The sequence below is a fragment of the Mycetomoellerius zeteki genome, unplaced genomic scaffold (assembly GCF_001594055.1).
Source record: "Mycetomoellerius zeteki isolate Tzet28-1 unplaced genomic scaffold, Tzet1.0 scaffold73, whole genome shotgun sequence".
Lineage (NCBI taxonomy): Eukaryota > Metazoa > Arthropoda > Insecta > Hymenoptera > Formicidae > Mycetomoellerius > Mycetomoellerius zeteki.
This window is the reverse complement of record NW_017257753.1, coordinates 175,643-192,725: the sequence shown is the minus strand read 5'-3', so window position 1 is coordinate 192,725 and position 17,083 is coordinate 175,643. Positions and strand designations below refer to the sequence as shown.

Here is a 17,083-nt window from a genome sequence, read left to right as displayed (position 1 = left end):
CCTCTGAGGACGACCGGTGTACGGATCCGTGGAGCTGCTCGAGTTGGTGTTGGTGTACGAATAGCTGTACTGCTCTTGGGCGGACCTCACTCCGGTCTCCGGATAGTCGCGGACCACATAGTGACGAGGCGTCTACGGATTCGGGGTTAGATCATGGTCAACGACATGGAGGAGAACAGGCTCGCTTCCGGAAAAACGAAGCGGTGCCCGTTGACGAGTAACAGTGATTTGACTTTTACACCTGGCACACGACATCGAAAATGCAAAGCAACGTAACTCCAATCGACGGAATATTGTCTAGAAATTATTCATTCAAGATCGTCAATAAATGAAAGAAAAATTATAGATACCGTAAAATGGATCCCCATAGCATCTCCAAAAAAGTCATAATAACATCACAATAAAGTCATGTGCGAGTGCCCGCTTTGTCACAGGTGTGATATCGCTATAATATTATATTATAAAACTGTGACAAAAATTGCAACTCACTGATACTGCTGTATACATACTCTCTAAATCTTGTGAAGTGAAATCTCACTCGAAGGGACTGAAAATTGAGCCAATCTTGAAAAAAGAATATAATACTAAGATAGATGAAACCTTACTCCAAAAAAGAGATTGAGATTTCACTCCTTTTGAGTAAATCTCATTCCAAAAGAGTAGATCTCACTCTAAAAAGAGTGAAAATCTGCCGCTCTTGAACAAGAGTTGTAATATTTTCACTCTTTTTTCAAAACTGGCTTAATTTTCAATCTCTTCGAGTGAGATTTCATTCCACGAGATTTAGAGAGTAGATTAAAAGATAATAATATGATGTCACTGTGACCTTTTGATAATCTCACAATGACATCACAATTTATTCATGACTGTTATAAGTCCATTGTGATGTGAATGTGATATTTTTTATTATGGAGGAGTAACTTTGGCCCAAAATTTAAAAAAGATAGATAGCACGCATGTCTAAAATTAGAACGTAAGACGTCTTAAACGTTTTTAAGACATTTCGATTTTGACACACGTACTGTCTAAACATTAAAATTTAGAACTAAAGTTATCCCGGGCTAAGATTGTCTCATTTTACGGTATATAAAGATAGTATTTTGATAGAAACATTAATATTAATGAATTATTTAATATAATAAAATTTCATAAATGATGAGTATTCTAATTTTATTATGTAAATTTCTACAATTTTTATTTATTTATTTAAGCCTTAGGCGTGAATATAAAAATTATGTGCCAGACATTATTCTCGTCTCAGGATGACCCTCGCGGTTTTCCATCCGCGGGCCGTAAATGGATTGTCGGAGCGGGAAGTAGGGTTGCGTAAAAAAAATCTACAGATTCTATTCACATGAGAGGTTTCATGATCGATTTATCTCGTCGGAGAACAGGTTGAATATTAAGATATTTAATATAATTTTGAAGTTATAAGAGAAAATATAAGGCTGTCTTCGATAATTAAACTTTAAATAAAATTGTATTTTTAATTTAATTTTCAATAGATTTTAATAGACTTTTAATTTGACCTTAATTGTGACAAAAACGTTTAATATTAAACTTGAAAACTTGCCAAGCAAAAGTTGAATTAAATCAGTTAAAGAATCTATAGATAAAAAATTGTTCATTCAGTTAACACATTGTATCATGTAGAAATAGACTATAATTTTTTCCAGAGAGCCATACATCTTCGCCCTTTTTTTTTCGTATTTTTTCTTTTCTCACGTTTCACACATGACAAAATCATCTTCCTAAAATATCATTTGGCCCTGTTCTCTGGCCGAGAGAAGTGCGCGACATGCGAGGCGAAAGACATGGAAGATGGAAGGTGGACGAACAGGTGCGTCGCTGCGTCGTTTAGCTCGACGGTGTCCATAACTAACTTGTATTACTCGCGAATAATTAACCCGCGTCGCGCGGATAGCAAAACATAGTAACGTACTCGCGTTGCCAATTCATCTATTCCGAGAGAGAAAGATTTGCGAAGTCATTTCTCATCTCTGTGGACAAAGTTTGGCTGATAATATCGCCCAGATGGCCGGCTGGGCTCGCGGCCAGATAAGGAGAAAGTTGGCAGGATTTAGACGACGCTGGAGCTCTTACGAGCGCGGTTAACCCTTTGCTGTATTATTTTACATATGTACTATTTCACGTTAGACATCCATCGTTCGTAATTCTAATTCCCAACATAATTACATTTCTTGTTAATTACATTTCTTTTTGATTATATTATGAAAGATAATATCAAAGATACGTGCATGTCGTGTTTATCCTGCAGATTGAGAACTCGAAGAGTTTCAATTTTAATTTTAACTTTTTGAATCGAAGCGAAAAATATCTTATCTTTTTGAGATAACGTCTACTAATTATTCTTTTACTTCGCATTAATTAATTTCACCGCTAGCCACGTGATTTTGATAATATAGTCGGAAAGAATGATTTTGTTGAAAGATTTAAAATTTTGCTCGATACAGAAATCTGAAAATAAATCTGTTAGACCATCAAAAAATATGATAATTTTTTTAAAAACTGGTTGCTAGAATATTTGCAGCATTATCCATCACTTTTTATTTTCCAACATAATTATTTTGATGATCAAACAAAATTATTTCAGATCTGTATCCATCAAAAATTTAAATCTTTCAACAAAATCGCTCTTTCCACGTACATATTAATCATAACGACGAATTATGGTGCAAAGAGTCAAGAAACTCGTAAGAAGAGGGAGTCGAAAATGAAGAACGTGAGGGATTTTTTTCTCGTCATTCATACATAAAAGCGGAAGTATGATGGATCTCGTGGCGACGTGTTTGCGATAATAACATGTTCGATCTATCTGTAGACACACAACGTGCGGGCCAATTATATAAACGTGGAGCGGTATGTAACATATGCATTAATAATGTCCCCATGATGAAATATTCAGGACACTGAGCGTGTTGGGCAACGATATGCGGCCCTTGCCAAGAAACTCGTAGGCAACATTTGCGGATATATGTGTATGTTGGCATGACGTGACAGGTGTACGTGTGTACGTGATGAGAATGTTTGCACGCATCTATCCCGCCACGTGCGCGTTCGGTGTCCCGTCCCGTCCCGAAACTTCTTCGACCTTCTTCCAGCACGAAACTTCGTGGCGGATTTCGCTAACGCTTCATTGAACCTAATTACCGTTAAATCGGAATCGCTCGATCAATCGAGCATGTTCTCGCGACTGTAATTCGGAATGGAGGGAAATTTAACTCCGACACACGAAGCTTCGTTAATTCGAACAAGATCGAGTAGCTAAATAGAATTTAATTGCAAATTCAGCTACGAATCGTGTTTCTTTTTTGTTCCGCTAAAGTTCGAGAAAATTAGCGAGATTTTTTTTCTATTTTATAATGAAATATAAATAGCGAGGTAAGTTCTTTCACTCGTAATCGCGAAACGTCGTTTCTTGCGAATTCTTTTCGCAAGTGAAGATTCTCTTCTCGCCGCTTCAGTCGCACGGTCTGCGACGCGACTGTGAAAATTAATGCCAAACAACTTAGTGCGGTCATACAAGGCAATTAAAAGTTTTAAAAGTTACTACTCTCGGAAGGGGTCAAAAGTTAGGGCGCCGTACAAATGTATATCAATAAGGTATTAGAAGACAACATTTTTCGCGATCACGAAGTCTTAATAAACCCTTAGACGTCAACGCTTATTAACGTTCTAAGCATTTAATAAATTTATATATTTGTTATATCTAGCTCAGTTGATGATAGTGGAAGAAAAAGGGAGAGAAGGTTTAATCAAGACCGATGATACGCGCGTAATTATGTTAGATATAAGGGGATTAATTAACTATTAAACTCTCATTTAATTAATCTGGCATATTTCGTTTGCATAATCTGCGATAAACAGGCTTGATAAACTCTCTGTAGAGTGACATCATAGCTTTATTCGTTTCGTATACATGGATGAATTAAGTATCGGCTCGCGCTAACAAACAGTAAGATTCAAATAATATTATTTGACTAATAAGTCGTTACAAAGAAACCCACGGAAATGCATTCGCGATATGGAATGCGAAGAGTACGGAGTCCTACGAGCGTTTTACGTATAATTGTTATTATAGCGTGATCGTTTAATCCTCAACTATAGATATATATATAAATGTAAAACTCTATATGTAAAACATCCTGTTTGAAGTACAGAACGCAAATGAATCTTCACCTTGGCAATTGATAGAGAAAAGGTTCAAAGTTTTTTTTACCTAGACGAACGCACCTTTTAAATGATATATGAATAAGTATAGGTATAGAAAATATTACCACAAACACAGGTTGACATGATATTTATTTATATTTGTTCGACTTAGTTTCATGTGAAAAAATTTTATTAACATACTGAGGATAGCCGAAACGTTTATGATCATAATATATATACATATATATGTATAAGAAAATTGAATATAATTAAATACTTGTGAAAAAGACTTTGCGTACTTTCTGTTTTTTTTTTATTTTGTCCGAAAGCCTTTATCTCATTGTTATTATTTTTTAATCTACAATTTAGAACTTTATAGTGTTAATCGTATAATATTGTATCAACCGTCTAAAATTTTCGCTTCGACTCGTGTAATCGAGGGTTAATATTAGGTTGCAAAAGAGAATTCCCGAAAAATGGGATCGTTTCGAGATTTATTATGTAAGGGTCGAAAGATGCGTGGAACGCTTTTTCCGACGCGTCAATTCTTCTGTGAAAAAACGCGACTGCAAAAATTCTCACGCCGTGAACTCGCGTCAAAATTCGCAAATCGAAAATGCAAAATGAGTAGTAAATGCCGAGGATTATTAATATTCTCATATTACTTACTTTATTCACTTTACAAATCTGTGAGAAAAAACCGTTACCAATCGCCTTGAAAGTGCAACGATCAATATTTAAATGTGAAGACACTTTTCTAGCTATATCCAGAAAATGTAATTCATCAATTTTATTAAAATGAGATACTAATCCGAGAAATTCTTACAAATAAATTTAACATTCCGCAAAAAGTACCTACTTCTGTATAAAAAATCGATGACTAGCTAACAATAAGTCTGACGAGCTAATTCACTATCGATACATCGATGCACAATAGAAATATCAAATACAATGTTAAAGAAAATTTTTATATAACCTTTAAAGGGCGGTAATGTATTTTTCAAATTTTATAACTTTTAAAAGTAAGATTTGTTATAATTCATTATTTCTCGTTGTATTTTTTACATCAAACTGACACTATTTCAGTGCCACTGTAGTGGTTTTCCCATCCTGTAAAGGTTAACATCAAGATATCTAACTATACGTATAATAATTTCTGCTTCATATCTCTGTCGCGGATGCTAAAAAATGTAATATATATCTCATAAAAATGTCGATATTAATTTTTTCTCGTGAAGAGTGTCCACGAAGTTCAACGTCCTCGTCATTTCTCTTTCTTTTTTCGTTTCTTGTCGTTAGAATCGGTACCAGGACGGCGTCTGCAGAGCCAACAGGATTTTAGTACGGCCAGTGGCAGGCGTGTTGGCGTGCCTGACCTTGCTGGACGGCCGTGCGAGCACGCCCTTTTCGAAGACATGACCACGGGTGGCTAGCTCGGCAGCAGCGTCCAAGCCGACTTTTGAAATGGCTCCACGGTCCACCAGCTGTCGAATGTGATCCTCCTTGGCGACGTCCTTACCGCGTACTACACCCTCCTTGTCCGGTAGAGTGGCGTACTGATAGAACTCATCGCGCGGGTCCTGCTTCTTGCGACCCCACACGGTGAAAGGCTCCGGTACCAGCGACGGTCGTGGCACCAACGGCACCTTCTCCCATGGGAAATAGTCCTGCTTCTTAGCTTCCGTCTGCAAATTCGAGCCCGGCAAAGGGTCCGTAAGGATCACTAGTCCTCGAGCCATTAGTGATCAATTAAGTGGCAATTAGCCACCTCTCAGTTCTCGAGTCTCTCACGATTCGCAGAGTGATTCCACTCGTATCGCACACAGTCTTGGAGCTTATCCATATTACAAAGTTTCTCAAATTCGTCAAGTTGTTGCTCACCGACATCTTCGAGCTTCCACACTATCCTCCTACTATTGCCATGTCTGTTCTCTTTGTTAAACCACGACCGTCGTCACGGTACCGCTCGTGTGCCGTTCTTCTCGATGTCCCACCCGATGGATTTAGATTAGGATCCCAGATAATTTTTAACTTTTTCCAGCACCATCAATATCCATGTAATTCGAATTCTTTTTTATCGGATCATAAGACAAGATAATTTCGTGTGCGAGGTTATCAGATGATTTAGTAATCTAACATTACTTTAAGATGTCTTTAAGATGTCTTATTTAGAATTGGTTTTATATGATCTTTTTAAGTTGTGTAATTTCAATTAGTAACTTAATTTAGATGATATATGTATACGTAAATAATAAAAAGTTCAGAAAGTTACTCGTTAAACCGATATTTCAATAACGAAGTATGTACACAATTTTTATGTAATTGAATATGTATATATAATGATGTTATACTGATTTATCATATAATTCCAGCTTTTGTTTTGCATGTTTCTTTTTATTGACTCATTCCAGCAAAATATTATTTCAATTGTATTGTTGTGAACAAAAATAATAAAAAATATCGGAATGTGATAAGATAGTTGACATTTTTATAGATTGTATTGCATTCAAATTAGTCATGTCGTATATATATATATATATATATATATAATTGAATAGATAAATTTATTTACAGATTCTAGTAGTTTAAGATCTCTACAATAGATGTCTATTAAGCATCAAAAATTTAATTTGTGATATTATTTCAGTAGTTTAGCTGCGTTTGTAAAGTCCGGAAAAAAATTTTGGCGCATAGTGAATATGACTACAAATATGGTATATGTGCAAATACATATATAGTATATATATAATTTACATCTTGAATTATTTAAAGCAATTAAGATCCAGCTTCGACCGGCATTAGGCCTTTAATATATTATTAGTGAGTTCTGTATGCGTCGGTCCTATGAGATTTAAATTTGTGAATAGATAAATATTAATAAAGTTTGAATGAATAAATATTAATAGACAGTTCGATAATATGAATAAAGTTATACTCCGAAAAGTTTCTGAAAGATAACTTTCAGAAAGCCTTGAAAATATCTTTAAAATGTCTTTTGGTTAAAGTCTTAAAAAAGATGTGCCAAAGGCACACGTGTTATTTGAAAATGGTGCTCCAAGAACTTGACAGCCAAGCTCTCATGATCGCCCCCGCGAATTCTCAAGTGCTGATACGTCGTGAAATGTCAGATATATGCGCTTACGCATGGTAATAAAAACAACAGAAATACGTCATCGTTACAGTCTTGAGCTTTCTTGAAAGCTTCCTTTTATTATGGTTATTTGGCAATCGCTAACGTGAAATGACACATGTTACCAAAACGATGCATGTTTATTTACCAGATTTTATCTAGATATCTTAATGCCATTATTGACACAATTTACATATAAATTACATAGATAATTAATTGATAAATACATAGATAATTAATTAATTGACAAATTTCTAAAGAAAGAGATGTATGAAAAATACTAGAAACACAACGTTTATTATCTATAATGTATAAAGAAATTTTATAAATGTTTTATATTTATAAATCGATAAAATAATGATGTACATTATAAATTATTTTGTTTGGCAGCGGAACAATTAGTTTCTATTTTTATACTACAAAAAATAACGTGGAGAAAATTTGTTATAGATGTACATCATTTGGAAATAATTTAAAACCCGAAAAGATCATATCAACTTTCAAGTATTTTTTGCGACTTATTCCATTCTGGCAAAAAAGAGCTAATATGAAAACCCTCGTCGGCTTTATTTTTTTTATCTAAAGGCTGGGAAGAAGCGATCTTTTAAAGTAGTAATAAACTACATTTGTCGGACAGCCAAATCTCATCTCACGCGCAAGAAAAGCCCAAATTCCCATAACATTCGTCATCATTTCGCTTTCCTGGCGGATCGTAAAGACGTCGTCGTAAAACGACGCGATGTAGTCAAAGCGCAGATATCATTTATCTCCGTAGATCCCAATATAGAGTTGCATGATGTTTTAAAGACGTGCATCGATAAAATATTAAACAACTTGAAGCAGACTCTAACATAAAGAATGTATCTTGCTTTGAAAATATAACCTTCCGCCCAATTTCATATCTCATAAACTTATAAATATATCAAAGACACAGATTTAGATAAAGAAGTAACGTAGGGAATAAAATGAAAATAAAAAGTAAGTCGCGACTTCGTAGAAACTAAAATAAGACCATCTCGCTGTTTATTTTGTGATTTTTTTTATCATTTAGATAATTATTTATCTCATCACATTACGTTCTATCATCACACTATGTTCTATATCCAGATATTTCCAGATAACCAGATTGAAATTGCATTTCCTGTATTAAACAATTTTCTATATCAGAAATTTTGGAGGAGGATCATTTCGATATTGCCTCAACACGTGTTCCACGGAGATTCGATACGGATCGGCAAGAAAATGACGCCCTGCACAGCTGTATCCGCATGCTGGCGTCGGCGGGCATATATGAATTCTCGCGTCGACGAAAATCCGACGGTGGGCGTCGGCGTCGCGCCGTCGGTGCGTCTAAATTAGGGCAGAGTAACGCAACACCGATTCGCCCCTCGAGTCGCGAGAACGCGGAGCGGCGGGAACGTCTTAATAATCGTCAGGGACGATAATCTGAAAGGCGTCCTACGCCTGCAATTCTTCGCAGCTGAATAACACCTAATTTCGCAACACGTTTCGATATCGGGAAAATTTCGAATGTCAAATCCGATGCAGAATTTTTTTAATAATTTTGAGACTTTCACGGGAGTATTTTCTTGAAGAAGTTACACGATTTGCGGATTATCTTCGTGTCTTGATGCTTAAATGCTAATATTTTGTAAACATTGTTCATTTCATCAGGACGGGAAATAATATGATACTGCAAGGACTCAGACATAATGAAAAGAAAAGGAATAAGGAATAGGAAATAACAGATTTCAATCTACAAGAAACCAAATACACGGAGTGCGATCTATATAACGCTGCTTCGTTGATCAATCAGAAAAAAAAAGAATTTTACGAATTGCCTAATTAAAGAATGCTTCAAAGCCATTTGAAGTGGCTCGCACCCATAATTTTTGATAGGTTGAAATCTGTTATTCTTTATTCCTTATTCGTATTTCTTTCATTGTATCCTCAAGTCTAAGACACAATTGAAACCATAGGCAATAAGAACAAGGGATAATAGAGATTATAGTTTTAAAAGATCGGAAAAAAACCCAATTTTTCCGCGAATTTTTTCGGTTTTTTTTCCGCAAGGGTAGAAATATTCATTTTGGAAAAATTCACGCGTGCTCGTAAAACCTACCACGTTTGCTTCTCGGTTCTTTCCGTAAAGAAAATAATTGCGTAGGGATAAGTTAACAAAAATTTAGAAATTGTATAAAAGATTGAGGTCGCCTAATGTATTCAATAAAACATACAAAATATATACTATTGCATTAATGTAAGAATTAAAAATATAGAGTCCAAACATCATGTTTATATGATAATAGTAAGTCTAGAAAATAATTTAGATTTAAACTGAATTCGTAACAAAATATTTGAAAAACAATAAATTACAAAGAGACACTTCAGGAGTTCATTAGACCGGAGTGTGACAAACTAGAGTTAAAAATCTGTCTACTTAAACTTTGCCATGTACTAAAGAAAGGTTAGATTAGGTTTTATTATAAAAATAGAAGGATAACTAAAAAATTTTAATAAAAATAATGCTATATAATTTCATAGACCGATTAATTTTATAAAGGAATTTAGAAGTTACTTATTATGTCTTTTACATAGCAAAAACAGCAATTTTTCCAAAAAACCAATTTTTCGAAAAACCGAAATTTTTCCGATTTTTTTTCCAGCAATTTGAAAAAAGCGGCTTTTTTTAAACTATAATAGAGATCCTCAAGGTTTTGATGTATTCTAATATGTACGGTTTATATTTATTGTCCCCTACAGATCCTCAAGTAAGAAATTCGACACCATTTAGACAACTTCTGATTGATCCGTCATATTTTTCAGAACGCTTAAGATAAAATGAGATAGATACAAGATAGGACGAGATGCGTGGATATATCATTCTATCTTGTGCATAATCTATCTTATTATATCTTAAGTAGGTCCTAAAAAGTATAGCGGATCAAACGTATAGTGTCCAATTTCTTACTTGACATCTCTAGAGAGAATAACAAATTTTAACTGTCAGAAACAATATATTTTGGTATGCACGGTTTCTGACAGGTTGAAATCTATTATTCCCTGTTCATATTGCCTGTGCTTTTCAATTGCGCATTAGGATTTACGGTTCACGAAACGTTGGCATTTAACAATGTATATCAAGACACGAAGATAACTGCAAACCAGGTAGCTTCTGTGCCGAATTTTTATTTGCGTTATCAATACTGCCATAGTTATACAATTATTCGAACGCAGTTTATACGAATGCAGTTGATAAATTATGAGTATGTAATTGTACATATTTATATCATAATTGTGATTTAAAATAATTACAACGTTATTGCAATTGCATGAGTGTTATTACTATAATTATTAAATACTTTCCAAACCAGGAAATCGAAAAATTAGTATTACGTCGTTCGGCGAGTTAGCATTATTGTACAAATTACTCTACTAATTCAAAATGCCACGACATTCATTCAAAAAATAATGAGTGTTTGAAATTATGACGTCCCTTTAGTTTCGACCCAACTTTGCGGACGATGACGCCAAAACGTTCATCCATTCTGCGAAGCGCGGTTGATTTTAATCTTTATAAATAGACACGTATTAAGCACGAGCGACTCGTGCCAGTATTAAACATTACGGATCGCTGTATAGTGATTCGATACTGTGTCGAACTTTCAGAACGCGCGATTTAAACGAGAAAAGCTGAAGATTTTTGCGCTTTGAAGATACGCGACCCGAGCAAAAAGCGCAGGATAAAACCGACAGGAGACATCTAATATCAGAAAATCCAAAATCATTATAAATAGAGCTGCCGGAGGGCAGGGAATTACAGAACGGAAGCTATTTATAGCGTTGCAGCCATTTTCCGGGACTTCGTCGTGTTAAACTTAGACGGCCGTGCGACCCAGCGAATCTCAGATTCACGTCGACAGAAAAATGTATTTGGCCGACGATCCGAATCGAGCCCTGAGCACTCGGCCGAATGCGTTCAGAGATTTTACATTGAAGAATGATATCCAAGAAAGAGTTTACAGTGCACAGTTCGAAATGTAGCAAGTTTATTTTTAATTCAGATTAAATATTTGTGACATCACGGTATCGAAGGAGTAGATTTGCATTTTTCGAATTGCACGACTTATTTTCTTTATTATTTTTGACGGACGAAAATATATGGAATAAAATTTTACAGTTAAAGGATAATTAAGGCATATAATTGTTACGAATATTTATAGATCTCGTTTTTAATTGATAGCCATTTAATCGCGAATTGAAAAACTCTCTGCTTTTAAAATCATCGGTTTTTATAATAAAATTTGTTTCTACGCGAGATTTTAAATAACATTTCCACGAAAATATTTTATGGTTTTTAAACGTTTATTAATCTTTTTAAATAGACTATTAACAGTGACTGCCATTCCAGAATTATTAATGATAATTTGGAGTAAAAAATTTAGCTGTAACGCGAATTTTTCGGACGGATGATTTTCTTTATAAGAACAATTTCCTATCGATGTTGCACCATTTATCTTATTACCTTCATTACTTTTTTATCGTCGGATTGATGATCAATGGCAATCCCTAAAGCTAACCCAGATTCCCGATCTCTCGACGATTCTAACTATGTCTAGACAAAACCTCTCGCCAAATAGCAATGGAGTCGAACCTCTATCGAGTAAAATTAATAATACAATGAAACAAAAAACTTAGATGTCTTCATACAGTATACATAGAATGTTTGAATATGAAAGCAATATTTCACGACGTATAAAAAGAACTATGTACTAAATTAACAAATATTATTTTTATAAAGTAATCTTTTCAAAACCTTGGCATAACCATCTCAATTTAAAGTTAACAGCGATTTGCGAAAAATATTTTTATGTACTTAATAATAATAATTTTAATATATACTATTGTATTAATATTAATAATAATAAAATTAATATATAAAAACTAATAATTTCAAAACAATTTAAAATCTATCACAAACTAACAAGATCAATTTTAAAAAGTACATATTGTTACAGTATCTTCTCTCTGCTTTCATACTTAATAATTCGCATTATTTTATTTAATTCATTCATGTGATAATAATCGAAGTATCATTTATTAACATCATTTGATTAACATCAAATATCTACCAATGGTTAGAAATACGTGTCGGACAACGAATCTCTCACAACGGCTCGAGTTATGATTAGCACAAACGGTATGCGGCGAGTCCTGTCGCACGCATACGATAACTCCCCGATTGTTGCGGGATCATACTGGACATAGACAACGTAACCATGGAACAAGAACTAATGCTATCCCTTGAACTCATCAAGAGTAGCTGTACTAAACACGAACAAAAAAAAGACACAAAAGTATTACATATCACAAATATTGATGGAAGGGCCCTTATATGAATCCATTTAACGATGGACTTGGGTTCGCGTTTATTTACAACCCTACAGAGTTGCGTCTCAAAACTCGACTCTGTCAATCCGAGTATCATTTTATCCTTGTTGTTCACTGAATGTTGAACAAGGATAAAAGATATTTGGAGTTGACAGAGTCAAGTTTCAAAACGCATCCCAGGTATCTTCGACAGAACAGTGAAAATAAAAAAAAAGAATCGCTGTGATCGATTGTTTGCGGAATTGATTTGCGAAATCTATGAAGCTGTGTGTACACGCGGATTTGATTAACACTAGAAACGATCGATTGTCATTTTGGCTCCGCTAATCATTTCAATTTTTTTCTTTTTTATATTAAACATACAGAATATGGAAAATATGTGAATATATATAATACAAATATTAATCTAACGATACAAATAATATCAGCATACTTTTCACTAATTGAAATGATCAAATTGACATCTTTGGCAGTTCTAGTGGAATTTTATCGGCGATTTTAGTGTTAAAATGCTACATAGACCCAGTTTTTCATTTTCTGGTTAACTTGTGATTAGGCTTAACCTGATGTTTTAGCCATTAGGCTCCTGATGATGTCATCCCATTGGGTGAAACATTAGATTAAGCTTAATCACAAGTTAACTGGATAATGACGAATTGGGCCATGATTTTGTAAGAATCTGTGCCCTCTGGAATTTCCGAAAGCTTTTACCGTACTCTCCGTACCCTTCCCGACTGAAGAGTTCTCCGGGACACCGAGTGCACGTTCTCGAGCACAGGAGCGGTAGTATAGTAGTAATGGTAATTAAGTAGTAACAGTAATAGTAGTAGTAAATTTGGTAGTATAGTAGTGCTAGTATAGTAGTGAACACAGTGATCGGAGTGAAGTGTGGAAGTCGAGATCTGTCTCGGCGGTAATTTCTCGGTGAGTCGCGGCGTCGAGCTCGACGACGAACAGCAGCGACGAGGACGTGAGGCCCTCGAGGAGGACGGAGAACAAAGTCAGAGAACAAGCAATGTCGAGGTGTTTCCGGTCGCGCCGCTCGCTCTCTGTCGTCGATCGACCTCGTCGACGAACCGGGGGGGATAAGGGAGAATCAAATGCCAAGTTCTCACTCATCGCTTCGCGCGCACCGTCTCACGGGATGTCGGTTGCGGCCGACGACAATGAAATCGCGATCGGCCGAATGCGGGTCAGCGTTGCTTTTTTCTACCGTGTGGCTGATTTATCTCCTCGAACATTCTACTTCGTGAACTTCAAATCAACCCTTAAGAAAATCCTAAAGTCATCTGGTGTTTTACTGATTATTTTTCAATAAGTATTTTTATAACTGCCTTTACACACCCAGATTTAAAAATCTTTTTCCAATTGAAGTATAAATGATAATGTAGTCCAAACCGGTCGACTTTATGCCAAAAATATAAAAAAATTAGAAAATTACAGTTCTTTATCGGCTTTCATTAATAAAATTAAATTTGATTTAAGATTGAAGATCTTAAAAATATTAAATTTTTAATAGATTACATCTTTAAAATAGTTTTAGAACGTAATTTGAAACTAAATGAATATTGATAAATGATATGACGTGAAAATAGAAAATTAAAATCTTAACATCTCGCGGGTTAAGAGTTAACAAGTTAAAATGAATGTTTTTTAAGAAAACTGACTGTTGTTTATATAAATTCTGTGTGTGTGTTACTTTGAAATATTAAAAATATTAAAAAATCAGGCATTTTATAGTATTTAATTTTCGTCCACCGAGTTGCTACTTTTATTAGATATATCAACAAAATTTATTAATATATCGACAAAATTATACAAATAAAAAATATGTATAAGAAATATAAAAAAAACGTTGCCAAAATATATATTTTTTATTAAGATTTTTAATAATTGCTCCAAAGGTATAAAAAATTCTTTAATTCGCAATCTCTCCGAAAAAAACCTATGTGTGGCTCAATAAATTACTCAACTATTTAATTTACGACGAATTGTCGTCATATCGCGTGTCATATAAATAAAACGCCGACCCCATCCAGCGATCGCGCAAATAATTACCCCGTCAATCATTGATTAATTATTAACCCGTTTTGTCCTGAATCAATTACTTCTCTTTGGACCGATTTTTCTCATGATATGTCGTTAAAACAACAGCATATTCAAACGTGATCTTCGCTTCATCACTGAAAATCACGTGTGACATATTCATAGATCTACGTTTTAAATCAACAAAGCATTTCGAATATTAAATACCAGGTCAAAAACGGATTAATCCTCAATGCATATGAGAGGAAATGCGCCGATGCGCTGAGGAGTACCAGTGAGACGTCGGCGCGGTTTAGCAAAATCATACGGGATGCTGAGTCTGGCGGTTACAGGGGATGGTACACTTCCTGTTGCAAACGGGGCTCTCTCTCTTTCTCGACGTTAGTTTGCCACGTGTAGCAAAAAAAAAACATTATTAAAATACTTCCAGCCCGCTCTTTTTTGGTGCAAAAAAAACAACTCCAGATTCTTAGAATACTGACCGAGACGGTGTAGGAAGAGGCGAGCGGACGCGAGTAGGGTCGCCGGGTCGTGTAGAAGTCGCTCTCGTAAACCATGGTCGCTGCAAGCTGCTGGCCTTTCCGGTTTGCTCTTCAAGTACCGCTAATTCGTTGGTCGAAAAATGGAGTTCGCGAAATCGAATGCGCTAACAGATTTCGTTTTCTTCTTTTTTTTTTTGTCTTCGTGCGCGCGTGCGAAAGGGAAGGATACGCGACAATGATGCGGTCGCGATGGAGGTTCGTACGATTCTGCTTGCCCCAGCGTCGGTACCGCTTCTTCTTCGTCCGGACTGAACTCTCCTCTCTTCGGTGTCCCTCTTCGCCGCGACCGCGTCCACCTCGACTACGCACGTATGACTCGCGGGTACGAAACGAGAATTGCGTCACTCCGAGGTCCCCGTGCCACTCGTCAAGACGATGCATCCGTGAAAAAAATAGAATCATGTTAAGGACGTAGCCACCCTCGTCAACGTGGCTCTCACGAGCGACATCCGAACTTTAAGAGGCGTCATCATGCTAATGATTCTTAAAAAGTAGATTCTTTTTTACAGGGAGAAAAACAGTATAAATACATCGAAGATAAAAGTAGAAGAATAAGACAATAAAAATTAAGAACGAAACCAGAGGATTATCACAATGTAACAAAATTAAAAATTAAATCTATAAGAAGTATAGAAAATTCTGGTTCTCTAAAATAAAGATACATTTTTGATAGTTGGAAATTTAATATAAAAGCGAAAAATAAAAGAACAATAAAAGCAAACAATAAAAGTTAAGAACGAAATCAAAGGATTATCATAATGTAGTCAAATTGAAAATTAGATTTATGAAGTCAAGAAGGAAAAAAAACTCTTGTCAGAGTTAAGATAAAGATATACTTTTAGTAATTCGAAATTTAGCAACAGCGAAAAATAAAAAAACAACTCGAAAAACTACTAATGAAACTAGAAGATTTAGATAGTCAAATTAAAAACAAGATTTATAGTCATAAAAAATAGTTTTGAAAGCTGAGAGCTAAAATAAAGATACAATTTTGCTGATTGGGGAAATCTAATATTTGAAGTTATTTCTTTCTCTCATATCAAGCCATCAATTTTCTTCTTTGATCGATGCGCTCAATTTACGTGTGTTCTGTTTATAATCTGAAACTCTGCTTTTTGAGGCCTGATTCACGGCCAGAAAAATGTATATTTTTAAGAACGATATTCTTAGAATGAAATACGTGCATTCTGGAACTGGACAATCGTGTCAAGGGAATCACCGAATATCCAGAATTCTTCTCAAACACAGATCGCTACTTATTCCTACCTGTCCTCACGTCAATTACTCATGCACTCCATTACTTATATGTAATATTTTGCTAGCGCAAATAGCAAGTAAAAGATCTACAATATCCATCGAAAATTGCAACAGTTAAAAAAATATATATATTCAATCTCTCAATCTCTCAATATTTCACTCGCTATATTATAACATATACTTTTATTTTTAAGATCCTAAAAAAACACATTATTGGAGCAATTAAAAAAATAAGTTAGAAATTGTGGGAAATGAGAGAGAAAAATAAACGCGATAGACTGGGAATATTGTAATAAAATTCTACAGAACAAAAACAGTATGTTTTATGAAGGAATAAAAATGGATAACGTTTTACCGAATGAATTAAAGCATTGTGAGAGACTTGAACCGTTTAAGAGAATGTTAAAAGAACATATAGTATTTAATGTTACTTAGATTTAAGATTATTTGTAAGAGATATATTTTTGAAATTATAGCTGAGAAAGCTAATAAAGAATCATTCACATTTATTCATCGATTCTCCATTATATTGAAAATATGCAGC

The 17,083-nt window shown here is 34.8% G+C and overlaps 1 protein-coding gene across 9 annotated transcripts in view; it reads right to left on the bottom strand.

Moving 5' to 3' along the window:
- Positions 1 to 15,600, bottom strand: part of LOC108729392 (MAP7 domain-containing protein 1) — a 33,773-nt gene extending 18,173 nt beyond the window's left edge. For 7 of the 9 annotated variants that reach the window (XM_018458477.1, XM_018458479.1, XM_018458481.1 and 4 more), the window contains exon 1: positions 15,223 to 15,600. In XM_018458477.1, the coding sequence (XP_018313979.1) occupies positions 15,223 to 15,297 (75 nt within the window). In that variant the 5' untranslated portion in view covers positions 15,298 to 15,600. The remainder of the gene's footprint in view (positions 1 to 15,222) is intronic. The other 2 variants (XM_018458478.1, XM_018458487.1) reach the window with 1 other exon arrangement.
- Between the last annotated feature and the right edge of the window lie 1,483 nt (positions 15,601 to 17,083).